Source organism: Protopterus annectens, chromosome 3.part1, assembly GCF_019279795.1.
Source record: "Protopterus annectens isolate FY-2018-M chromosome 3.part1, PAN1.0, whole genome shotgun sequence".
NCBI lineage: Eukaryota > Metazoa > Chordata > Ceratodontiformes > Protopteridae > Protopterus > Protopterus annectens.
In genome coordinates this window covers 521,658,698-521,686,074 of record NC_056732.1, presented here as the reverse complement: position 1 = coordinate 521,686,074, position 27,377 = coordinate 521,658,698, and the positions used below count along the sequence as shown (strand labels likewise).

Genomic DNA, 27,377 nt, shown 5'->3' with positions numbered 1-27,377 from the left:
AACAAGAACACTTTGTAGGATCTTTGTCTTGCTTTAGAGTAGGTGAAATGAGGGAATATTTCCATGATGGGGGAGCTTTTCTAGTATAGAGACTGCATTATCTGGCAGTATTTATATAGTTCAGGTATAAGACCATCTAAACCAGGAGCCTTATTATTTTTTTTTACTTTTTAATGTGTTCTTTTATTTCTTTTAAAGTAAAAGCTCTATCAGTTTTATTTAATTGTTCATTTGTTAATTTATTCTTTATATTTTCCTTTATTATTTATCGCATCATTTCTTAACCTATTTGAGTTTTTATTTATATTTTCATAGAATATTCTAAAGTAGTGAACAATGCCCTTAATATCTGTGTTCCTTTCTTTTTTTATTTATTTGCAATGTAATTTCTGTAATGTGATTTACTCTTTTCATTTTCTTAGATCTAGCAGCAGGTTTATGTAAGCTTGATGTGTTTGCTGAATACGTCTGAAGTTTTAGTTTTTTCCAGGTTTATAGATACTTTATGATTTAGAATTTCATTGTATTTTGTATTAATAGTGTCATTCGGTTTTAGGTCTAACTTTTCCTATTTTAGTTTGTAATGTATTTAATTCTTTATCCCATTATTTTGTTTTATTCATTTACCAGCGTGTAATTCTACCATTTAAGTAAGCCTTTAGTGAGTCCCAAAGGGTGACATCGTTTACATCACCATTTGTATTCATTTCTATAAAGTTCTTGATCTCATTTACATACCACTCTTTAAATTCTTTTATTTTAGCAATGTGTGCTGGTAGTCTTTTATGATGAATTAATACATTGTGTTTTAGGGTAATGTTGAATACAATAGCATTGTGATCTGATAATGGACATGACACTATGGAAACTTCTCATATGTTTGAAATTGAATTGCCTTTAAGCAAAATTTTGTCAGTATTTGTCTGAGTTCTATATCTATAAGAATAATGGGTATATTGAAGCAAATTTACTTTTCTTAGTTTATTTATATCATTTAAGTTCACAAGGGTTACACATTTTCGATAAGTGTTTAGCTGATATGATTCTAGGTTTCTTATTAGCAGTGGTGTCCTTGCCAGGTCAGATACAGTTAAAATCGCCAGCCATTATGACTTCACCTTTCATATAATAGGCTATGGTGTCCAGATAAATTTTTGCATCTTTACCTCCTAGCCCTGGAATCCAGGAAGAGTTTACCAAATTATATATTTTCCTATTCCATTCAATTACAACAATGCTTAATATGCCGTTTTTATCACTGTAAGTATCCATTTCATTAGGCGTAACTGGGTTCTCCTTTGGTGTGTGTCACAGTTGAAACTCAGTCCAGGGCTGCCCTTCAAGGTGCTGGCTCCAAATCAAGAGCCGCACACAGATTCCACCAGTGGGGCTTGGAGGGCATGGACAGAGACTCAGAAGGTTTAGGGTTGCTGTCAACTCAGTCTCAAGACAACGCACATCATCCTGAAGAAGGCGAGATTTGTTATTCAGGCCCTACAAGTCTTGTCCCATCTCTGGAGTCCTGGGCCTCCAAAGATATTCCCAAGTAACACAGCAGTCGTGATGCATAAGCAGGGAGAGGCAAGATGTTCACATTGGCTTAGATTGCTTGGAACCTGGCCATCAAGGCTAATATTTCACTTCAAAAAGTATACATTCCCTCACAGAACTGTGCCTTGACTGACTTCTTCAGGAGGTCAGTGTAAGCCCCCCCCCCAAAAAAAAAAATGGGTGCTCAACAAGCTGGTCTTCCAAAACATAGTTCACATAATGGAGCACATCACAGATAGACTTGTTTGCTTCTGAGAACAGCAAACTGCTCCCCTCTTTAGCACAAAGGCACCTTGCTCCCAGGGTTGGAGGACAGATGCCTTGTCTTTCCAGTGGACAGGAAGGTTTCCTTATGCCCTCCCTCCCCCTGCCTTTTCTCCCAAAAGTTTGACTCAAAATCCAAATAGAAAAAAATTAGATTTTTGTCAGTGACTGCCTTTTGGTCAAGGCAGCATTTGGTCCCCACTTCTCTAACTTTTAGCCAGGGGCAGTCAATACAGATTACCCCACATAGTGGACCTACTTACACAACAGAAGGGTTCATTGCTTTATCCCAACCTGTCATCCCTCAGCCTAACCCTACGGATGATAGGATTGTGATCCATTCCAGACACCAATTTTTTGAGGAAATGCTTCGTGTTTTCCAAAAGGCAAGGAGATCCACTTACTGAAAATCTTGCAAAGCCAGATGGAAGAAATTTTCAATCTGGCATTGAGCTAAAAATCTGGATCCAATCAAATACGAGGTTTCTCTCAATTTGTCTTATTTGTGTGAGCTCAGAAAAGGCAGTTTGGCATATTCATCTTTTAAAACCCACCTTTCTGCTGGTTCAGCATTCCTCTCTCACTTAACCCTCCCCTTTTGTTTAGGCTTGAGGTCAAGCAGTTTTTAAAAGGGGTCCTGCGTTTAAATCCTGCAAGAAAATCAGTGCCTCCCCTTGGAATCTCAATTATGTGCCAGAAAAGGTCACTCTGTCTCCCTCTGAACCAGCAGCTTTCTCCAATCCCAAGCTCTGCACATGTAAAACCATTTTGTTTGTAGCCTTTACTTCTGCTAGACAGATGTTCATCGTGTTTCATTGTTGCAGTCATTACACTTGGGTTATCCTGCTGGCAGGCTACCCGAAGTCAGCCCGAATTCCAAAGTCTTGGTCCGGCTTCGGCTGCTGTCTCCTCTTCCCTGACTTCAGTGCGCCAGGGGTATAAAAGATGCAGCCGACGCCATTTTCTTCAGTCTTTCTTGCCGCGCGGTGCCTGAAGCAAAAGCAGTTCGCAAGTGCTGGTCGGCCGAGTCCTGAGATTTTCGATATTGAATTTCAGAATCGAAGTCTTCAATAAAGCTAAGTACCCCGTTGGGGAAACTTTTTCTTGCTCCAGACCGATGTCAGTAAAAGTTAACAATTGTATTTCTTGTGGGAAGCAAATACCTCAAAAGGATTTTCACTCTTACTGTATTCAATGCCTAGGCCCTGACCACGACGTTGCTAGTTGTCGGTTTTGCGCTAGATTCAACCAATGTACTTTTAAGCGTCTGTTTGATTTTGCTCTACATTACTTTGGCCGAAGGTTTAATTATATAATGCCGTCGGAACAACCGTTGACTGGAATTCATAAACAACGCAAGGACAAAGAAAAGGACAGGCATCCGAGGTCCAAAACCGACGACGAAGCCTCTTCTAGGCCAGTCGCTGGTTTGCCGGTTCTCAGTGAGGCGCTTTCGCAGCCCCTGCCACCCGCTACCTCAGAGCCACAGGCCGCCTCCGACTCCCATGTGGAGACACCTAGGCCTCTGAAAACTCAAGGTATTGGGCCTAAGGAAACTGTTTCCTCAGATGGGTCCGGAGCCGCTGAGCAGGCATCGGCTTCTGAGGGTGTTTTCAGACCTACACAGCTTACTGTCAGAACTACTTCAGCAGCCAAGACAAAGTCTAAAACACCTATAAAGACAAAGAAACAAGTTCAGCATTCACCTGGACAGTCATCCATGCCAAAGAAACAGATGCTTAAAATGGCCGAGGACTTAATTACCCTTATCAGGGGTTCCCATCCCTGATAAAAGGCCTAGGCAAGATACTGACTATGATTCCTCTGACCAGGTTTCTATTTCCTCTGATTCCTCTTCCGAACAGGGATATTCTCTTCCTCCCTATGAGGATTCTGATGCTGAAGAATCTATCCCTTCAGCCTCTCCTCCTGAGGATTATTCTTTTGGGGAAACCCTGTATACCATGAGGGAGCATTTCCATTGGGCGAGCCAAGATTATTCTGAATGCAAGAAAAGGCTCAGAGATTTTCTTTTATTTCCTCAGCTCAGGCCCCTTATTATTCCCCCTGTACTAGATATTGTTGATGATGTTTTTTCTGAATCTAGTTTGTCTCCTGATTTTTTACCACCTGCACCAGTTAAGCCAGATAGGTACTACAGGGTCCCAGATTCACATAAATTTCTTTATAAAAACCCTGCTGCTGACCCAGAAACAATTTCACAGGGTCCCAAAGGGGTCAAGACTTCCACTGCAAAAAATCCTGTTCCCTCTGATAGGGATTCAAGAGCACTGGACAGATGGGGGAAAAAAGTCTACACCTCTGCTACTTTAGCTGTAAGGGCTTTAAACTCAGTTTCACATGCTTAAATACCAACAATATCTGATGTCTTTGCTCAAACAGAAAATGCTTACAAGCTCAGAAGGTACTGAAAGTAAGGAAATGCAGGATTTGTTGCATGCAGCTGAACAAGTGGGAAAGCATACTTTGCAGTGTGGTTTTGATTCATTAGAGGCTTCTTGCAGAGCCGCAGTTGCTGGTTCTGTCATTTGAAGGCATGCTTGGTTAAAGGAACAAAGTTTATGTGATCATGTTAATGTAAAATTGTTGGATGCTCCATAGGTTCATACTAGGCTATCTGCCCTAGGGCTTTTATAAGCCTAGCCAGAATGTGTTTGGCTTTCGCCACCCATTTTAAATTTATTTTGCTATGCCCTTTTTCGAGTTTAGTATACTGTGCCTCTGTCTAACAGTGACACAGAAGTGATACCAGGGGTAAACCTACGATCTCCCATCCACTCATCAAGATTCCTCTTGAAGAGAGTCAATGAGGGACTCTGTCTAACCTGGACTGGGATTTTATTCCAGAGTGAAGGGAGCCTCTGGGTTATGAATCTGTCCCTCCAGCTGTCCTATTTATTTCAGTGCTGAGGTTCAAGTCTCTCGAGCGCGTAGCTCGATGGGATTTGGATTTTCTGAGGTGCAGCATGTCCATTAATTCCGGGTTGGACATGGCTTTATACGTCAGGCACAGATCGCCTCTGAACAGGCGGTATGCCACTGAGTAGAGCTGGAGTTTCTTTAACCGGGCAGCATATGGCATCTGTTTGAGCCCTTTGATCCTCTTGGTGAGGTACTTTTGGGGTTTTTCCAGTTGCTGCAGGTGTCTTGTAAGGTACATCCCAAAAGGGGCATTGTACTCAATTATGGGCCTGATGAGGGATGAGTAAAGAGGCACGATGACCTCCCCTGATCTAGATGTGAATCCCTTCATGATTAGGTGGGCTATATAAAATGTTTTTCTAACCACTTTGGTCACGTGGTTGTCAAATGAGAGATTGCTATCAACTTGGGCCCTCAGGTCCCTAATTACCTCTTCTGTACTTAATGGATTACCACCAATGTGGTAATTTGTGGGCACTTTGTTTTTGCCAAAGGGGATGACTGTACACTTTTTGGCATTTAGCTTGAGGCCATGGCTCTGGCACCAGTTGTCTGTTTCTATGAGGCCCTTTTGGAGGATGCTTGTGTCGGCTGGAGAGTCGATTATGGCGCCCAGTTTGCAGTCATCTGCGAACTTGGTCAGCCACAGTCCTTCCATGTTGGCCGGTACCTCCGAGAAATATATACCGAACAAGAGAGGTCCCAGGACTGCGCCTTGTGGGACACCACTTGTAACTGGTTTGGAGTCTGACATGGCTCCAGCAATTCTAACCATGTGGGTTCTGTCCTTGAGCCAGTTTGCAATCCATCTAGTGACATAGGGGTTTATATTTAAGCTGGTGAGCTTATCTATAATGCCCGAGTGGGGTATTGTATCGAAGACTTTTGCGAAGTCCAGGTAGGCTGTGTGGACCACCTTCCCCTCGTCAATCGCCTTGGTGACTGTTTCAAAGAAATCAACCAGGTTTAAGAGGCAGGATCTGCCCTTAACAAAGCCGAACTGGGTAGGATCCAGTGTCTGTAGGTCCCCAATATCTTTATTTATGAGGTCCATGATGATCCTTTCCATAGCTTTGCAGACCAAGCTAGTCAGGCTTATGGGGCGATAGTTTCCAGGATCCGCTGAGGCACCGCCTTTATGGAGAGGGACCACTGTTGCTGTACGCCACTCTTTGAGCACATATCCTGTAGTAAGGCTGAGATTGAACAGTAGTTTTATGTTTGGGTTTAGCTCTTCTCGGAGTTCATGTAGGACGCAGCCCGGGACACCGTCTGGTCCCATTGATGCTGTGTTTTTTGCTTTGGAGAGGGCGGCTCTTACCTGAGCATCTGAGATGTCGGCGGCAGCACTCTGCTGGGATAGATATTTGCCCTTTTGGTGGGGAGGGGGGGGAGAAGTTTGCGCTGAACCTGTCAGCTAGGATGTTGGCAATGTCTGTGGGTTCAATGAATTTTTTGTCATTTTGGACTAATTCTGAGCATGTCTGGGAATTACCACCCAGGTTCCTAACATAACTAAAGAAAGCCTTGTGATTATCCTTAGTGTCCTGTGCAATTTTTCTCTCGAAGCTGGCCTTAGACAATTTTATGAGTGCCCGTAGTTTGTTGCTAATACTGATCAGTGATGCCTTCCCTTTTTGGGATTTTGCTCTATCATTTAGTAGCTTCCTCCTTCTATTGTATAGTTTGTTTATGGCTGGGGTCTACCAGACAGGACGTCTGCCTTTGGAGGATCGGGTCTTGGTTTTATTTGGGATCGCATGATCCATGCATTCCTGAAAGTGTTCATAGAATGCATTTATAAAGGATTCTGCGGTCTGGGCCGTATTTTCCACAGGCCCGGGGGCTTTGAAGGATTCCACCTCAGTTTTGAGGAGTGTGAAATTTGCTTTAGAGAAGTTTTTCACTGTAGTTTTCTGGGCAGGGGGTGGGGTCGGGATGTGAATATCCAGTGAGATTAGTTTATGGTCTGATCTTACCAGTGAGGGATACACTTCTGGTCTGGAGCATAGAGTCCCCATGTTGGTGAAGATCAGGTCCAGTATGTTTCCCCCTCTTGTGGGAGTGGTAACAAGTTGTTCCATAGCATTTGAGTTTATAAATTCTAGGAACCTTTGGGCTAGGGTGTTGGAGCTAGAGTAATGCTCCCAGTCTATGTTTGGGTAGTTGAAGTCGCCCAATGTAATGGTGTTTGGAGAGACCTTCATATTTTCCAGTGTTCTCAGGAAGGCCGAGTGGGGTTTCTGGGTTTGGGAGGGTGGTCTGTAGCAGGCTATAAACTGGAAGGCAGTTTTACCCACTGTTAGTTGCACATGGATAGTCTCTGATGCTTCGTGCTTTGCCACCAACCTGGAGGTGTGGGTATCTTTGATGAATATCGATACTCCCCCTCCTTTTGTGTTTCGGTCCAAGTTTTGGGGCCAAAAAGCATGGTATGAGGTATAACCTGGTAGTGCTGGGGTGCTCTCGGGAGCCCTGAACCAGGTTTCAGTTACTGCACAGATATTGATGTCCTCCATGCTAAGGAGAGTTTCGAGTGCGTGCATCTTGAGGTTTGGACTTCTGGCGTTGAGTAGCATTACTCTTAGTTTCTTATCCCTTGTGATACCTATGGAGGTGGGTTTGTCTTTTGAGCCTTGCCTAAAAAAGGCACTATGGGGGTAGCAAGAGCCTTTGCCAATATCCGAAAGCCCAGGGGTGACAGGTGCAAGCCGTCCCTAGCGAAGCATCGTGGCTTGTCGAGCATATCATCCCAAGCTGACAGGCATTGGATCCCCTTTGAATGACACCAGTACTTAAGCCAATTGTTGAAATTGATCATCTTGTCTTCATATTGTGGCATCATTCTTGGTGAGGGTAAGATGCTACTCAAGGTCAGGGTCATACCGGCCTGGGCTACATGCTCGGAGAGCTCCTTTATGTCTCTTTTCATGTAGTCCAGGGAGGTACGTCTCAGGTCATTCACACCAGCATGGACAATGACTGAGTCATATTTGTACTTGCCTTGAGTGACCTGAGTGCTTGTGTTATGTGGCGGATCCTAGCGCCCGACAGGCTGCTCACCGTGACCCTCTCCTTGTTCAGCCTGGTGAGCGGGGCGTCAGTGTGCCTGACGATAGAGTCACCTATTACAAGTGTATCAGGTGTGTTGTTTAGTCTTAAGGGCTGTGACTGTTCGGCACACTGGCTTTGTGAGATATGTGTTGCACGTGTTTTGTTTTGGGGTAGCAGTTGCTTGGGTGTCTGCTTTGGAGGACTCTGCTGCTTAGGCAGATCTTTATTTAGAGCCTTCGAGTATGTTTTTGTGTGATTATGTGTTTGGTTTGCTGTCGTGGTAGGTCTATGTGAGACTGGAATTGTAGTGAGTGTGGTTTCCTTCTCCTCCTGACTGGTTATGCCAGTACTGAGTTGAGAGAGCTTAGCCTCCAGATGTTCTTCGTGTTTCACTGTTGCAGTCATAACTGTAGGGTGCTCCTGCCGGCAGGCGGTCGGCCAGAATCCCAAAGTCTGGGTCCGGCGTCTGCTGTATAAGCTAGTATCCTGACGTCAGGACGCCTTGGTACATAGCCCTCAGCCGACGCCATCTTCTCCAGTCTTTCTTGCCGTGCGGTGGAAAGCAGCTCGCAAAACGTTGGTTGGCGATTTTCGAACAGCGTATTTGGTTGTTGTCGGTCCGAAGTTGTTACTTCTCTTCTCAAAGCTAAGTACCCCGTTGGGGAATCTTTTTCTTGTTCCTCCGATGTCAGAAAAAGTTAATAATTGTATAGCGTGTGGGAAACAAATACCTCATAAAGATTTCCACTCTTCCTGTCTACCTTGCTTAGGCCCTGACCACGACGTTTCTTGTTGTCGGTTCTGTGCCAGGTTCAACTCTCGTACTATCAAGCGCAGGTACGATTGGGCTTTAAATTATTTTGGCAGACGCTTCAATTATAGAATGTCGTCGGACACTACCGGAGTTCAAAAGAAGCGCAAAGACAAAGACAGACCTCCGAGGTCCAAACAGGACTCGTTGCAGCTGGAGCCAGCGTCCGGTTCGGCTGTCGCCAGTGAGGCGCTTTTGCAGCCCCTGTCGTCCGCCACTTCTGAACCGATGGCCGATACGGACTCCCATGGGGAGCCATCGAGGCCCACTATTTTAACTGCTGCAGGACCTTCGGACGTCGCTCCTTCAGATGGGTCCGGAACCGCTGTGCAGGTACCGGCTTCTGAGGGGGTTTTCAGGCCTACTCACATCACTATTTCAAAGGCAAAGGCAAAGACAAAGACTCCTACTAAGTCTAAAGTTCCAGCTCAAGCTGCTTCTGAATCCACTCCCAAGACACAAAAACAATTATTGAGGATGGCTGAAGATTTGCTTACAATGATTAGGGGTTCTCACCCCCCTCCTGAAAAAAGGCCTCGACAGGATGTTACTCTGGATTCCTCTGACCAGGCTTCTGTATCTTCCTCTGATCAGGACGATTCCTTTCCCCCTTATGAGGATTCGGATGCTGAGGATTCTTTGCCCTCGGCCTCTCCGCCTGAGGATTTTTCTTTTGGGGAAACCTTGCATGAGATGAGGGAACATTTTCATTGGGAAGGACAGGAATATTCTGCTTCCAAAAAGAGGCTTAGAGAATTTCTTCTTCTTCCTCAGCATAGGCCTTTAGCTATTCCTCCTGTCTTGGACATTGTAGATGATGCTTTTTCTGAGGCTAATTTGAATCCTGATTCCATGCCTCCTGCTCCTTCTAAGCCTGATAGATTTTATAGGGTTCCTGACTCTCATTTATTTTTATTTAAAACCCTTCTGCAGATCCTGAAACTATTTCTCAGGGCTCTAAGGCTGCTAAGGTTGCTACTTCTAAAAATCCTATTCCCTCTGAGAAGGATTCTCGTGCTTTAGACAGGTGGGGGAAAAAGGTATATACTTCTGCTACCCTGTCTGTAAGGGCTTTAAATTGCCAGTTTCATATGTTTAAATATCAGCAATTTCTTTTGTCTGTTTTAAAGCAAAAGCTTGCTTCCCTTCCTGCTTGTGCAGAGGATAAGGAACTTCAGGATGTTTTGCATGCTACTGAACAGGTTAACAAGCATAGCTTACATTGTGGTTTTGATGCTTTGGATGCTTCCTGCAGGGCTGCTGCCTCTGGTACTGTGATTAGGAGATATGCCTGGCTTTGTGAACAAAGTTTACCTGAGCAGGTTAAGGCTAAGTTATTAGATGCCCCTGTTCAACAGGATGTTCTTTTTGGTTCTAAGGCTGAGGAAGTTATTAAAAAGATGGAAGAAAAGGCAAAGTCCATGCAGACTGTAAAAGATTTCTTGCAGGTTCAGCCTCCTAGATTTTCCAGGAATTGGCCCTCTAAAAATTGGTCCTTTCCCACGTCTGTCAGGCCTCAAAGGGGAAGATATAGACGCTCCAGAGGTCGTGGTCAAGGCCAGACCTCTTACAGATCTAGACAATGGACTGCTTCTTCACCTAGGAGGGGAGAAGACAGATCCCAATCTCAAAGAAAGCAAACTCAATGACTCTCTCGGTTGGGCTTCAGGACCCCTTTACCTGGACGCCTCTCGGAGGAAAACTGTCTCTTTTACAGAAATTGGACTCATATTACCCAGGACAGATGGGTATTGACGTGATTTTAAAAGGTTACAAGTTCCACTTTCACACTTTGCCAAGGACTCACGGTTGGCCAGATCTGCCAAAACTTCAATGGTCAGAGGCCTTAACTCAAGTGGATGCTCTTCTGGCCATGAGAGCCATAGAGCCTGTTCACTCTCGGAAATGGGAAAAGGGTTTTATTCAAGGCTGTTTCTGGTTCCCAGAAAACAAAACTCATGGAGACCTATTCTGGACCTTTCTGTGTTAAACACCCTTTTGGAAATTCCAAAGTTCAAGATGCTTACTCTGCAACAGCTAATTCCAATGCTCTCTCAGGACGCCTGGATGGTGACATTGGACTTAAAGGAAGCTTATTTGCATATCCCTATCAGACAAGAACGCAGGAAATTCCTCAGGTTCAAGGCAGGTTCGAGGCACTTTCAATTCTCTGTTCTGCCCTTTGGTTTATCTACTGCCCAGAGTCTTCACCAAGTGCCTGGCACCAGTAGTGGCTTACTGCAGACTTCAGGGGATCCAGATTTACCCCTATTTGGACGACTGCCTTATTCAGGCAGACAGCAAAGATCTTCTGCTTCAACATCTGGACTTTGTTCAACGTCTTCTCCTACTACTGGGATTCTCAGTGAACATAAAAAGTCACATTTGATCCCTTCTCAACAAATGGTATTCTTGGGAGCCCTCTTAAATACAACCTTACAAAGGGCCTACCTCGCTCCAGGAAAACAAACTCAGCTGGCTTCTACTTTCAACACCTTGGCAACTCTATCTCAGCTCACTGCAAGGAAATTCCTGCAGGCTCTGGGCTACATGGCTTCCTGCATTCTGTTGATTCCAAACGCAAGGCTTCACATGAGAAAGCTTCAATGGTATCTGAAAAGTGTATGGTCACAGCACTACCACGATCTGGATATTCTGATTCCTCTGATCCCCTGCCTCCAGAAGGAGTTCCTCTGGTGGTCCAGGGCATGCACGTTAAACAAAGGAAAACCTTTTCGTCTCCCTCAGCCTACTCAAATCCTAACCACGGACGCCTCGGATTATGCTTGGGGAGCACACTTTCTAGACAATTGCCAGCAGGGAACCTGGACAAAGGACCATCTTCACTGGCACATCAATCTGAAGGAAATGTTGGCAGTTCAAAATGCCCTTTAGCCTTCAAAACCTTTTACAACCAGGGCCTCTGCTAATTCAAGACAGACAACACCACGGTCATGTGGTACATCAACAAGCAGGGGGGTTCTCATTCATACCCCCTTTGCAGACTAGCTATGGGTTTATGGGACACAGCTCTAAATTTGAATCTGCATCTCCAGGCTCAATTCATTCCAGGGAAACAGAATCTCTTAGCAGACAGCCTGAGCAGAAACATTTCAGATTCTCACGAATGGATGCTAGACACCAACTTGTTCAACAGGATTACTGCAGTTTGGGGATGTCCCCAGATAGATCTGTTTGCATTCCATCTCAATCATCAGCTGCCTCGCTTTTGCACCAGGTCCTTCCACAAAACAGCATGGAGAGTGGATGCCCTGTCCTTCAGCTGGAGAAGCCTGTCAGCATATGCCTTCCCTCCTCTTCCTCTACTGCCTCGGGTACTACTGAAGATAAAGCAGGACAAGCCCAAGTTCCTCATCTTGATTGCTCCAAATTGGCCTCGACAGTTTTGGTATCCAACCTTAAAGCTCCTGTTCTCGGGGCCTCCTTGGATTCTTCCACTGAACCCTTCGCTTCTGTCCCAGCATCAGGGTCAGTTACTACATTCCAATCTCAAGACCCTTTGCTTGGCAGCTTGGCTCTTCAAAGGAATTTGATTTCCTCTAGTGTTCCCAAACAAGTTTTGGATGTTCTTTTGGATGTTCTTTTGGAAGCTAGACGGCCTAGCACTAGGAAATCTTATGCCTCTAAATGGAAGAGGTTTTCTATTTGGATGCAGGACCGAGGCTCTGATCCTCAGGTTCCTGATCTCTCCTCTATTTTGCTTTACCTTTCGGAACTTTTATCTAAAGGACTTTCCTTTTTTTCCATTAAGATTCATGCTTCTGCTATCTCTGCGCATTTCAGTTCTGATCCTCCTGTTTTTTCACATCCTTTGGTGAAGCAGTTCTTGAGAGGGGCTAAAAATTTGCGGCCTCCAAGGACCCCTCCTGTCCCTGCCTGGGATCTTAACTTACTTTGCCTCCTTTTGAGCCTGCTGCATCTTCAGATATTAAATTTCTATCCTGGAAGACTGTTCTTTTGTTAGCATTGACCTCTGCCAGAAGGGTCTCAGAGTTGCAAGCTCTCATGGCTGTGGAACCATACCTTATTTTCCATCAGGACAGAGTATCCTTGAGGACCAATCCTACTTTCATGCCTAAGGTGATTTCGAAGTGGCTTTGAATCAGACAATTCACCTTCCTACTTTCTTTCCAAATCCTCAAAATAAAGGGGAAAGGATTTTGCATTCATTGGATGTGCACAGACAGTTACGATTTTACTTGGACAAGACTACAGATTTCAGAAAGTCTAACCAATTGTTTGTTTCCTTTGCTTCCAGTTCTCTTGGAAAACCTATTTCTAAACAAACTATTTCCAAATGGATTGCTTATGGAATCAGATTTTGTTACACTCATCATGGGAAACAGTTTCCAGGGACCATTAGAAGTCATTCTACTAGAGCAGCTGCTACTTCTACTGCTTTCCTCAGAGGAGTCCCTGCCAAGGATATCTTGGAAGCTGCCACTTGGAGTTCTGTGCATACTTTTTCCAAGCACTACAATCTCCCCTTGTTTTCTAAGTCTGGGGCAGGCTTTGCCTCTGCTGTCTTGCAGGGTATTCTTGCCTCCCCTTCTTCTATCTAAAGCCTCCTCCCTCTCTACACTGCTTTGGGATTCCACCCTACAGTTATGACTGCAACAGTGAAACACGAAGAACATAGTACAGTTGTGTACACCTACCATAAATGTAGATGTTCGAGTGTCTTCACTGTTGCAGTCGGGTTTCCTCCCTCCTATCCCTCTTTCTCTCATATTTGTGGTGTATTTGTGTTTCCTTGTTGGATTCATTTTTGATTTGTTGGGGACTTCTGACATCTAGGGCAAGAAAGGCTGGAGAAGATGGCGTCGGCTGAGGGCTATGTACCAAGGCGTCCTGACGTCAGGATACTAGCTTATACAGCCGACGCCGGACCCAGACTTTGGGATTCTGGCCGACCTCTGGCTGCCTGCCGGCAGGAGCACCCTACAGTTATGACTGCAACAGTGAAGACACTCTAACATCTACATTTATGGTAGGTGTACACAACTGTACTTTTGGCTATATGGTTGCATCTCTCACATGTGTTGGAATTTGTTGGGAGGAGGAGAGGCAGTTGTAACATTGCCTCAAGATTCCCAGATTCACCAGCTGGACCGGAGAGGAGATTGACAACTGACCTTTGGACATGCTAGAATAATATTGGGAATTCCTTAATAATTGAAAACAAGGGCCAGTGGGGAGTGAGGGTGTAGTGCTTTTAATTTTTAGTGCTGACTTATATAATTGCTTTAGTGAGCAAGTGCCAGGTTACTTAAGTGCAATGTGTTACAGGTAACTTAAATGCAAAAACGACAAACAGTAACTTTCTTTCAAGTGAAACAAGGAAATAAGTACAGTAAGCAATGCAGATATCACTAGTGATCCACAGAAGCGCTGAGACGCCGCGTATTAGGTGGAATTAGCGTTCCAGAGAAATAACAAGCAAACAACAAGCATATAAACAAAGCTAGATTCAGCAGGCCTGGATCTAGTCTATGCTACAGAAAACAAGGTGTACCAATTTCAGTAAGATACAGTTCAAATATTCAGGCAGTATAAACCTTTAACCAGAAATTCCCAGCCCATTGCAGCATGATACTTTGTTTGGTGTTAAGGCAGAAGAGGTGTTAAAGAAAATGGAGGATAAAGCAAAATCAATGCAGGCAGTAAAGGATTTCTTACAGGTTCAGCCACCCAGATTTAGCAGGAACTGGCCTTCAAAAAATTGGTCCTTTCCTTTCCAGTGTCAGACAGGCCACAAAGAGGCAGATACAGATGTCCAAGAGGCAGATCTCAGCCACAAGGCACATACAGACCTAAGCAGTGGGGCGCTTCTGCTCCCAAAGGCGGAGAAGACAAATCTCAACCCTACAGGAAACGGTCTCAATGACTTCCCTCTACCAATGCCAAGCACTTACCTCTTGCAGGCACCCTTAGGGGGAAAACTTGCACTTTTCTCACAAAATTGACACAAGATTACCCAAGATAAATGGGTACTAAATATTGTTTCCCAGGGTTACAGATTCCACTTTCACACCCTTCCAAGGCCAAAAGGTATGCCAGACCTGTCACACAATCAATGGGCAGAGGCACAAAGACAAATTTCTGCTCTCATGGACATGAGGGCTATTCAAAAAGTACCAAAGCAAGAGCAAGGACAAGGGTTTTACTCAAGACTTTTCTTGGTGCCCAGAAAGGACAAAACTTGGAGACCAATACTGGACCTGTCAACTCTAAACACTTTCCTGGACGTTCCAAAATTCAAAATGTTGACACTACACCAACTTCTACCCATGCTGGGCAAGAAGGCTTGGCTAGTTACTTTGGACCTCAAAGAGGCATACCTGCATGTCCCAATCAGACAATCTTGCAGAAGATACCTCAGATTCATAGCTGGCACAATGCATTATCAATTCTCTGCACTGCCCTTTGGCTTATCTACTGCCCCCAGGGTTTTAACAAAATGCCTGGCACCAGTAATTGCATTTTGCAGACAAAAAGGAATTCAAATATATCCCTACTTGGACTACTGCCTTATTCAAGCAGACAGCAAGGACATTCTACTAACGCATCTGGCGTTTGTAAAAAGATTACTAATTTGCTTAGGGTACACAGTAAACAAAAATAAATCAAAACTAGTGCCCTCTCAAGAGATAATATTCTTGGGTGCAAGCTTAAATACCACTGCCCAGATGGCTTATCTCACACCAGACAAACAAAGGCAACTGACTCATTATTTTCAAATGATGGCAACAAAGACCCAGCTACCTGCAAGAAAAATTTTGCAGGCTTTGGGCTTCATGGCATCCTGCATCCTGCTAATTCCATATGCAAGACTGCATATGAGGAAGCTACAATGGTATCTAAAAAGTGTTTGGACTCAACATTGCCACAGCCTGGAAACAATAATTACTCTCATTCCCTGCCTGCAACAGGAGTTTCGATGGTGGGCACTGGCCTGTCACCACAACAAGGGACAGCCTTTCACTCTACCCGCAGCCAGGCAGACACTAACAACAGATGCATCGGATTATGCCTGGGGAGCACACAAGGTGGGAAAATGCATACAGGGCACGTGGCCCACAGACCAAATGCATCTTCATATCAATCAAAAAGAGATGCTAGCTGTACAGAATGCCCTGACAGCCTTCAAGGATCTGCTACATCCAGGACAACTATTACTAAAAACGGACAATACTACAGTCGTGGTACATAAACAAGCAAGGGGGCACACATTCCTACCCCCTCTGCAGGCAGGCCATGACTTTGTGGAACAAGTACATCTGCTGGCACAATTCCTGCCAGGAAAGAAAAATACTCTGGCAGACCTAAGCAGAAACATCATGGACCCTCACGAGTGGAAACTAGATCCACAAGTCTTCAGCATGATAACAAAGAAATGGGGATGCCCAGACATAGATCTGTTTGCCTCCCCTCACAATTGCCAACTACAGAGATTCTGCACAAGGACTTATCACTCACAAGCATGGAATGTGGATGCTCCATCATTCAGCTGGAAAAGCCTAACAGTTTGTCTATCCACCACTGCCTCTACTCCCGAGAGTACTCCTAAAAGTCAGGCGAGAAGCCAAAAATGATTCTGATTGCCCCAGACTGGCCATGCCAGCACTGGTACCCAATCCTAAAGAGCTTGTCTCAAGGACCAACCTGTACTTTACCTCAAATTCCTCATCTGCTGACACAACAAAACAATCAGATCCTGCACAGCAACTCAGAACCTTAAATCTGGCTGCTTGGCGAATAATATAATCACTCAGAACTCACCTCTTTCTAAAGCAGTTATGGACGTCATTTTGGAAGCCAGGAGGCCCAGCACCAGGAAATCTTATGCAGAAAAATGGAAGAGATTCTGTACTTGGAACCAGGCACAAGGACTTGAACCGCTTGTCCCTAATATTCCTCAGATTTTACAATACCTGACTGAGATGCTGGACAAAGGCCTATCCTTCTCATCAATTAAGATCCATGCCACTGCCATTTCAGCTCATTATAATACGGAACCTCCTATTTTCTCTCATCCACTACTAAGGCAGTATCTCAGAGGGGCAAAGACCCCCAAGGAGAGCACCTATTCCAACATGGGACCTCAACTGTGTCTTGGAAAAGCTCACACTGCCTCCTTTTGAGCCAGCCAGTTCAGCTGAGATAAAATTCTTATCATGGAAAACTGCTCTGCTCCTAGCAATAACCTCAGCAAGAAGAGTCTCAGAGTTATAGGCATTAATGGCAGTGGAACCTTTCATCATTTTTCATCCGGACAGGGTTTCTCTAAGGACAAACCCAACATTTATGCCAAAGGTAGTATCCAGTGTGGCTCTTAACCAAACCATTCATTTACCAACCTTTTATCCAAATCCCCAGAATAAAGGGGAGAGACTTCTGCACTCTTTGGACATACACAGGCAGCCATGCTTCTACTTGGACAAAAAAAAGCTTTCAGAAAAACTGAGCAACTTTTTGTGGCATACGCTGCAGGATCACAAGGAAAGCCTATTTCAAAGCAGACTATTTCAAAATGGATAGGACACGGCATTAGTTTCTGCTATTCACAACATGGCAAACCAGTGCCTAAGAATATTAGGCCACAGTCTACCAGGGCAGCAGCCACTTCAGCAGCCTTTCTCAGAGAAGTACCAACCAAGGAAATTTTGGAGGCTGCAACTTGGAGTTCAGTGCACACTTTTACCTCTTTACTCTAAATCCAGAGCAGGCTTTGCCACTGCAGTCCTGCAGGGCCTCATAGCCACTCCTAATCCTATTTAGACCCAGACGCCCAACCTCAGCTTTGGGATTCAACCGAAGTGTAATGACTGCAACAATGAAACACGATGAACATAGTACAGTTGTGTACCTACCATAAATGTAGATGTTCGAGTGTATTCACTGTTGCAGTCCAGGTTACCCTCCCTCCACCCCCCTTTCATTGCTGGGATTTATCTGTACTTCTCTATTCTATACAACCTATGTGGTGTATTTGCTTGTAGAGGAAGCTAATGTTTATGTTTGTGCATGCTTTTTATTTGCAAATTTTTTTAGCCTACCCTTTTGGGGGCACCTGACATCTGGGGCAAGAAAAACTGAAGAAAATGGTGTTGGCTGCATCTTTTATACCCCTGGCGCACTGATGTCAGGGAAGAAGCGACAGCAGCCGACGCCAGACCAAGACTTTGGAATTTGGGCCGACTGCGGGTAGCCTGCCAGCAGGATAACCCAAGTGTAATGACTGCAACAGTGAATACACTCGAACATATACATTTATGGTAGGTACACAACTGTACTTTTTCATGCATCCAGGCTGTCATGACTACTCCCCACTTCCTTATTTTCTGTAAGGACATTATGTCCCTGAGGGTCAGTCCTTCTTTCATGCCTAAATTGGTAAATGAGATGACCTTCCATCAGGCCAACAACCTACCTGCTTTCTTTCCCAACCTACAGAACAGGACAGAAGGCATACTACATTCCCTGAATGTGCACAGACACATCCTTGAATGAGACTAAGTCTGTAAGTCAGACCAACTGGTTTGCATACTTCCTACACTGGGCCAGCCAGTATCCAAACAGACTACTGCTAGATGGATTTCAAGGTCCATCTCCTTTTGTTTCATTCAGATGGAAAATCTTTGCCCTCTTTCCCAAAAGCTCATTCTACTAGAGTAGTGGCCTTTTCTGGAGCTTTCTACTGGGGGGTAGATTCCAGATGAATTGTGGAAGCAGCTACCTGTTCTTCATTGCACACTTTCACTATGCATTACAAAGTGGATACTTTTTCCAAATCCAGAGCTGCCTTTTGCCATGTCAGTCTTTTCTGGCCTCTTAAACCATTCTCACAGTTCTCAGCATTTCATCATTCGACTCCTGTAAGCTTTGGGAGTCGCACATCTGTTTGGAATACTGCACCAGTGATTTTAGTCAGTGTATAGTATAGTTGTACAAGAATGTATGCCAGTAGATGCCTTACTGATCAGTGTTGTGGTATTCCTTCTATAGAATCTCTGAGTTGCAGGCCAATATTATTAACGTAACTAGGGAATTGTTTTCCCTGAAGACTAACATTTATTTTTTCCTGAAACTGGTCTCAGAGCTGTCACTTAAGTAGTCCAAACATATCCCAGTTTTCTTTCTGGGGACAGACTCTAGGGGAGAGAAGACTTTCCTGTAATTCATTTGCATTTTCTGCTCAGGTTTTACATGGAAAAAAGTGGATAAGCTGGGGAAGGCAGGCCAAGTACTTCACCTCTTTTGGTTTATGAGGTGGTTTCTTTAACTAGTACAAAACCTGGATTGCTAGTTGTTACTTTTTTCTACCTAATGACTAATGCCTCTTTGAAAATGCTACTTCAGAGGCACCAGGTTGTGTTTTTTTCCAAGAATGTGTCTGTTGTGGACATGTGCTGAAACCATTCAGTAATCATTTCATACCTTTTGTAAACATTATTGCTTAACCATGATACCTGACATTGGACCTCCTTGGCAACTCAGTACTTTCAGAACCTTGACCCTGGTCTTCCCCATCTCTAGCCTTTTCGGCAAGTTTAATCTGTACTGCATGAGATTTTTCCAGTTACACACACCCTGTGGGTGGAGATGGTTTTCAAGCCCAATATAATTGTCTCTTTATCAGTATTATGAAACCAACAATGTCATTTTCCACTAATTGCAAACAAGGTCACTTTTAAACCTTGTTTTTGCAGTGGAGTATCCCTCCTCAGACAGAGCCTCTTGCCCTAACTGCCTCCAAGGTCCCTGCGGTTAGAAGATGGGAAGAAAGGTTTGAAAATATCATATTTGCACGTACTGGAAAAGAGACTTTGGGTTACAGAATTTTAGCATAAGGATTGTATTCACCCATATCAGAATACCTGTGAAAAGATTTTCTGCAATAAATGTTTTATTATTTTCTGCTGTGTGCATGGTTTTCTTCTGTATCCAGCATCTGTGGATATAATTTTGTATATTCTGGCTGTTACGCACTTTTATATTCTAGTGTTTTATATTTTGTGTCCTTAATATTGAACTTACATTGGGTTCAAATAAGCAAAAGAAGGGTGGGACAAGGCATGCTCTCTCCCATCCCAGCTTGTGACATTTTCTGGCAGGGAGCTTAGTTACCTTTAAGTGTAGGAGCTAGTTCATTTTCAGAAATCTGTTTTCAAAGTTGGCAATATTGTGAAGAGATGTTAGAAAAAGTGGCACACTTTGAATCATTGTCATTGCACTTTGCTCAGCATTCCCGTTCAGAGGGGTAGCTTAAGTGACTCATTTCTTTCCAGTGCTAGGATAGAAGGTAGCAAGTTGAAAATTACCATAGTTTGTGTCATACAGTTTGTCAAATATGTACAGTCAAACTGCAGCAATCACTTTACATTGTAAACTTTTATGTTCTTGTTATTACAGTCTCTTAAGGGCATCCACAATTTCAGAACATCTGGAGAGTACGACAATGACTGCAGTCCTCCGTTAACACCTCTTTGTACGCAGACAGACCAGGCCATTAAAGGTGAGTGTGAACTTCCTTTAATCTTAAAGGTAGCAAATTTATTATTACTTGAAAGATATTTGTCATTATAGAGTGAATGTTAAATACGAATGCTGTTAAAAGAGGAACACACATCTAGGGTTTGGCATCAACATGTTATGACAGCTCGGCACCTTTTAAATATCAAGGTGTCCAAGGACTACTTGCCAAATTCAGTCTCACTAAATGTACATGTGTTAGCCAGGTGTCCTTCTGTTCCTATGTTGCAGTATTCTAGGAGTGGGATTTCATGCCCTCAGACGACCCGTACATTGGCTCCTATACAAAAGCTTCAGCTTGGTTGTTGCAGTGTGCGTGGGGCGTCATATGTAGGGCCATAAACCAGGGTGCTTCAATGTGACATCTGCACGAACAATCCTCAGAACTTTTCAGCTGCAGACGGCATTCGCTTCTCCACAGACATCGCATCTTAAGATAAGTAAACCGTTAGGTTTCTAATTTTCTTATTTTTGACGATTGTTCTTGCTAATGCTTGGTTGTTGTAGCCTTTAGCTGATGGGGAAAAAAGGAAAGTGCCAATGCGGGCGACAGATACCCCATCAAGACATCCATGACAGGTGTGTTTTTTTGCCTAGGCCGGGAACACGAGCACTCCTCCTGTGCTGTTTGTCAATCGTTTGTGCCCGAGACCTTGTGCAACTGTCTAGCCGCGTTAAACCTCTACCTGGAGAACCAGCACCTTAAGCGGTTAGCCCTTAGGATGGATCCTACATCGGAGGCCGCATCTGAACCCTCACACAAGAAAGCCAAGGTTCCTAGCCCTCCTTCACCTGGCTGCTCTGCTTCCTGACACACCGCCAACTGCTGTTCTGATGGTTGAGGTGCACTCAGAGGATACATCAACTGCAACGACGTCCCTCGTGGAAGCCGTTTCGCAGTCGATGACCAGCACATCCGCGGAGCTTACCAAGACATCGACCATTGATGTCAAGGGGGAAACCAGTTTTGGTGGTACCTCCGGCAGGGATCCAGACTTCGGATGTGTTACTGTCCAAACCCGACACCCAGTCTCTCTCTACTTCCTCCCCGGCCAAAAAGAAGCAAAAAAACTAAACATACCTCTATCTCTTCAGAAGTCACACCAGATTGGCAGGTCTTCAGCTTCAGCCACCTCCACCCTGCCTCTTCTGAGCGCTAGGTCTGCTTCTTCCCTCCCTTCCACGACCCCCCAAGTCAGAGAAGAAGAACATGATTCTTCTTTCTCATTCTCAGAAGCCTCCCTCCAGGAATATTACTCTCCTGATGAGGAATCTGTGGAAGGGGATTCTCCCCCCGAGGACATTACTTTTGGTGAGACCATCACCAAGATGAAGGATTACTTTAAATGGAATAAATCCCAAATGACAGACAGCCAAAAAAGGTACTTTCAGCTGCTGCAAGTGCAATGCCCCTCCCCTTCAGCAGTTCCTCCTGTTCTGCCTGCTTACTCGGATGCCTTCAGCGCTGCTTCCAACGCCCCTGACTCCCAGCCTTTGGCCCCTAAACATCCTGACCGCTTCTACAAAGTACCAGAGGACCAAACATTCCAGGTCAAACCACCCTTGATGGACCCAGCTGTTATTGCCACCACTGCAGATAAGCAATCTAGACTGCTGTCCTCTGTCTCCCTACTGCCCACTGATAAAGACAGCAAGTGCATGGATAGGATGGGGAAGAAGGTGTACACTTCTTTAGTTTTGGCTTTCAGATCCATAAATTATCAGACCCACATGACAAAGCATGCATTAGACTTGGTCTCTCAAGTCTCCTCCATGCTAGCATCCTTGCCTGACAGCCCCATCTAGACGGACATCTCAGCCAAACTATCCTTGGCACAACAGGTAGCCAGGCATTCCATCATATACAGCTACAATGCTGCAGAAGTATCCACCAAGTCTGCAGCATCTGCCTCAGCCCTCAGGAGGTATTCATGGCTAAGAATCCAGAACCTTCCTGAGGATTTCAAGTCTAAGATCTTGGACACCCCTCTGGACCACAATGTGCTTTTCGGCAAACAATCTGCTAACCTTTTTAAAAATCTGCAAGTAAAAAGCAAATCACTCCAGGACATCAAGCGCCTGCTGGTGTCACCCATCACCAAGTATTATAGAAACTACCCTGCTAAGGCCACCTTTGTGAGACGTCCTCAGCCCCTCCTCCTCCTCTTCCAGGTCCAGGAAGGGGCTAGAAGACCTACCAACTCCAGATCCTCTGCTCCACCTCATCAACCCAGACAACCATTTCAGGACAGAGGAGGTCCCAGTAATGCATGACTGCCTTGCGCACCTTTCCCTCTCAGCCCGCCTTTCCCACTGTCTTCCCCTTTGGAAACCCATCACTTCAGACAAGTGGGTCTTAAACATTATTCAAAAAAGGTACTTCCTATCCTGGAAAGAGAAGCCACCCAGAAGAGCCATTCCTGTCATACCCAAAAAACAGGCCCATCTCATGCCATAAGTTCTGGCAGACTTTTTAAAAATAGGCACCATAGAACCTGTCCCTTCAGAACAGGAAGGGAAGGGAAGGGGTTTTACTCCCGCCTCTTCCAGGTCCCCAAAAAGATGGCCCCTGGAGACCCATCTTAGACCTGTCCTTCCTAAGCCTCCATCTTCAGGTACCATCTTTCAAAATGCTCTCTCTTCCCACTCTGCTGCCCCTCATTCCAGCCAAGGCCTTCATGGTCACCCTGGACCTAAAGGAAGTCTACCTGCACATACCCATCAGGAATTCCCACAGACATTTTCTGCGTTTCTCTGGACCTGTCTCTCATTTCCAATTTACTGCCTTGCCCTTTGGTTTATCCATCAGCCCCCGAGTTTTTGCAAAGTGCCTGGCTCCAGCCATTGCCTTCTGCAGAACTCAGGGTATATAGATTTACCCTTATCTGGACAACATCCTGATACTGGCAGAGTCCAGGGATGCTCTATTGAAGCATCTACATTTTACCATGTCCCTTCTGCAGAACCTAAGATTCGCCATCAAGCTCCCCAAATCCTCTCTGATCCCAAGCCAGGACAAAATTTTCCTAGGCTGCAGAATCAGAACAGACACAATGAAGACCTTTCTACCACAGGGCAAGGTTCTTCCTTTGACTTCCCACTTCCAGGAAGCTCTGCTATCCCAAGAGGTGACATCAAGGCAATTTCTTCGTCTCCTGGGTGTAATGACAGTGACCATCCCCATGCTACCATTGGCAAGAATGCACATGCGCAAGTTACATTGGTTCCTGAAGACCACCTGGTCCCCAACACCTTCATCTCCGAAAGCAGGGCATCCCTCTCCTTCTCTGTCTGAAAACAGATATCAGTTGGTGGATCCAGCAAGTGCAACTGAACCCAGGCTCCCACTACAGCCACCTACCCCAACCCAAGTAATGCATACAGATGCCTCAGATTCAGATTGGGGAGCAACTCTAGCCTCTTACAGGATTCAGGAAAAGTGGCATCCCTCTCTTCAACCGAAACACATCAATGTCCGGGAAATGGCAGCAGTCTTTTTAGCTCTAAAGTCCTTCACCTCCCTTCTGGTTCCAGGGTTGCTCCAGATTGTCACCGACAACACTACGGTGATGTGATACCTCAACAAGCAGGGAGGAACAAAGGCCTGTCAACTGTGCAGATTATCCCTCCTGATTTGGGACTTAGCCTCTCGTCTCAACTTAGTCCTGCAAGCAGCCTACATTCCCTCATAGGACAACCACCAACCATATCTCTTGAGCAGGACCTCCTCGCCTCAGCACGAATGGATGCTGAGCAGGGAGGTCTACTTAGACATAGTCCACCGGTGGGGTGCTCAACAAATAGACCTGTTTGCCTCCCTCCAGAACAGGCAACTGCAGAGCTTCTGCTCAAAAACCCACTTCCCTCTAGCATGGAGACTGGATGCTTTCATCTTCCTTTGGGAGGGGAAGTTCCTTTATGCCTTCCCCCCCATTCCCACTGATTCCGAAAGTCCACCTGAGAATTCAGAAGGACAAACTAAAAATCTTTAGTCACTCCCTACTGGCCAAGGCAGCACTGGTTCCACCTAATTTACAAACTAGCCAAGGGCAATCACTTCAAGTTACCTACAAGGTGGACCTACTGACACAGAACAAAGGAACTCTCCTACACCCACACTTCCAGATGTTGCCTCTGACTCTGTGGGTGATAAACTTTTGATCCCTTTCAGACACCACTACTCAGAGGACGTGCTTTCAGTCCTAAGGGATGCAAGGAAACCTGCCACCAGAAAATCTTACCTGGCTGAGTGGGAAAGATTTGCAAAATGGTGTCTGAACAAGGGAAGGGACCCCAGCTATGCTGAGGTTCCCCTGGTTCTAAACTACCTGTGTCAATTGTTAAAGAGTGGACTTTCTTATTCTTCTGTAAAAGTACACCTCTCTGCCATATCGGCCTGCCTGCCCGCCCGCCCCTGGAACCCCCCTTGCTTTCCAGGCTCGATGTAAAGCTCTTCCTTAAAGGGGTCATGCACATGACACCACCTAGGAAACCTATCCCCCCGCCTTGGGACCTTAACTACATCTTAGAGAAATTAACCCAGCACCCCTTTGAACCGGCTGGGCCTTCTTCCTTACAGATGTGCACATGGAAGACTGTCCTGCTGGTAGCTATCACATCAGCCAGAAGAGTGTCAGTATTGCAGCCCGTAATGACTTGTCCCCCTCACACCATCTTCCACAAAGACAGAGTGTCCCTGCAAACCAGCCCCTCCTTTATGCTTAAGGTGGTCAATGACCTCTCTTAACCAATCTATTCATCTACCCACCTTCTTCCCCTCACCCTCTAATGAAGGGGAGAGTATACTGCACTCCCTAGACATGCGCAGACAGCTTAGGTTTTACCTGTACAAGACCATGACCATCAGGAAGACTAACCAGCTCTTTGTCTCCTTCCACCCCAGAGCCCTGGGCAAGGCAGTCTCCGAGCAAACCATCAAGTGCTGCATCAGGAAAGCTGTTTGCTTCTACTACTCCCACCATGGAAAGGAACAGGGGGAATCAAGGCCCATTCCACTACAGCTGTGGCAACCTCAAGGGCCTTCATGAAGGGCCTAGACATAGCATCCATTTTGGAAGCAGCCACTTGGGCCACTATCCACACTTTCACCAAGCATTACAAACTGGACCAAGTTTCCAGAGCTAGGACAGGATTCACCAGGGCAATCCTGCAGGGTCTTGTAGAACCCTCTTCATCTACCACCACCTTCTCATCCACATAAGCTTTGGTACCCACCCACACCTAGAATACTGCAACATAGGAATGGAAGGACATAGAATAGTTGTGTAAAATATTACCATAACCATAGATGTTCTCTTCCGTGTTGCAGTATTCCTTTCTGCCCACCAATCCCCCAGGTCCTATTCCTTACCTGTACTACCTTTAAGTCTCCAAGTCACACACTTAGAAACAACTGACATTCCTCCTGCTGGGCCTTCTTCTCTATCTGCTGGCCTTCAAGTTCTGAGGATGGTGTGTGCAGACATCACATTTAAGGACCTTGGTTTATGGCCCTACGTGTGACATCCCACACACACTGTAACAGCCAAGCTGAAGCTTTTGTATAGGGGCCGACGTACGGGTTGCCTGAGGGCATGAAATCCCACATCTAGAATACTGCAACATGAAAGAGAAGGACATCTATGGTCATGGTAAGATTTTACACGACGATTCTTTTTTCATGGCATCTCAGCAGGACGAAGTTCCTGTAACTCAGATAAATGTCCCAGTATGTCTGATTTATTGTGACAATGCCAGTAAGTAAATGCATTGCACATTGTGTTTAATCTCTGTGGGACAAAAACATGTCATTGAGCATTGCTATTGCTGCAGAAAGTGTAACAAGGCTGCCAGTAGGAAATGGAAGCCAGATCCTCTGCATTGCTAGCAAGGTTTTTCTGATGGAGCATTTAGCCAAAGCAATACAGAAAAATGCCAACAAGATTTAAGAAAGTTGTCCTGTATAGCTAAATAATTAGATGTGTCCTTGCTTTCTTGCTTTTACTGTTTGGTGGAGCTCAGTCCTCTTAGGGACATCTTCCATAGTATCTAGATATCCAAAGCATGTCCAACATTTGCCCTTCCATTTCAGGTACTATTGGTCACAAAAGTAGAGGTCCACAACATCATAGTTATGCTGAAGTTCTCTGAAGACCTAGGCCATTTGGTTCTCTCTTCTGCTGCTGTTCTGAAACTTTGTAAGGTGTCTGATATCCTTAACAGTTCCTGTGGCAGTCTTTTATTGATTTTAAACTGGTTGTCTGTGACACCGATCAGCAGCAGATATAAACTGCATTTTGTTCTCCCAATAGCACACTCCTTTTTTTTTTGCTCACCTGTCTCATCTGCGGAACAGATACCTCAAGCACCTTAAGTAATCTTCATACTTCCATGTTTACTGAACTTGAAAAAAAATGTACACATTAAACAGCCAGATTCACTTCAGATCATCCTTGCATGCTCATTACTGCACCTGTCTTAGATCCTTTAAGTGTTTTGAATTCAGCCAAAAATTAAGTAGGGCATATTTAAAAATGCCTGTTCATTTCTTCACTTTCCTGGTAAATATCCTGCCGCCTTCTCACTTTTCAAATAACATACTTCAGCATAAAAAAACTTTCGATCACAAGGTGTGCTTCTTACAGTGGTCAACATTTAGTAATTTTTTTGTAGTTTAGTGTAGAGTTCTGATAAAGAACATACGTAGATATTTTAATCATAAATTTAGATCCAATGTTGTCTTTTCCATCTGTATTCAATCTGTGGGGCTGTTGGATCCGAGTGCAGCCAGATCTCCAAGATTTCAGCTGGGAACTCCAGATGTAGTTTGCCACCATTCCTGGACAGCAGCTACTATGGTTTGCTGTACTGGAGTGTATCCTTTTTGGCTCATTTTGAGTGTGCTTTTGTCCTCTACACTTTGTGTGTTTAAAGTTTAGGTGACATTTAGTTTTTGGTAGTTTTTGGGTAGAATAGTTAGTGTAGGTGAGGTTTAACTTGGTATTCAGGTTTTTCCTGCCTAGAGTGTTTATAGTGTTTGTAGAACAGTGTGTGTGCTGTATCTTTAAGAAGCATTTCCAAGTGTGATGTGCATGTAAATAGTGAGCATGTGCAGTCAGCAGTGCCATTTTGAGAGAGCAGCCATAGTGTGAATATGTATGTGTGTGGTAGTCAGTCTGTTTATAAGTTTATCTAAGCC

General features: G+C 44.8%; 1 protein-coding gene across 1 annotated transcript in view; it reads left to right on the top strand.

Annotated features, from left to right (window-relative positions):
* WDR48 (WD repeat domain 48) overlaps nt 1-27,377 on the top strand; it is a 1,921,140-nt gene that overhangs the window by 939,105 nt on the left and 954,658 nt on the right. Inside the window, exon 10 of the mRNA XM_044066951.1 lies at nt 20,060-20,162. Coding sequence (XP_043922886.1) covers nt 20,060-20,162 — 103 coding nt within the window. The remainder of the gene's footprint in view (nt 1-20,059; nt 20,163-27,377) is intronic.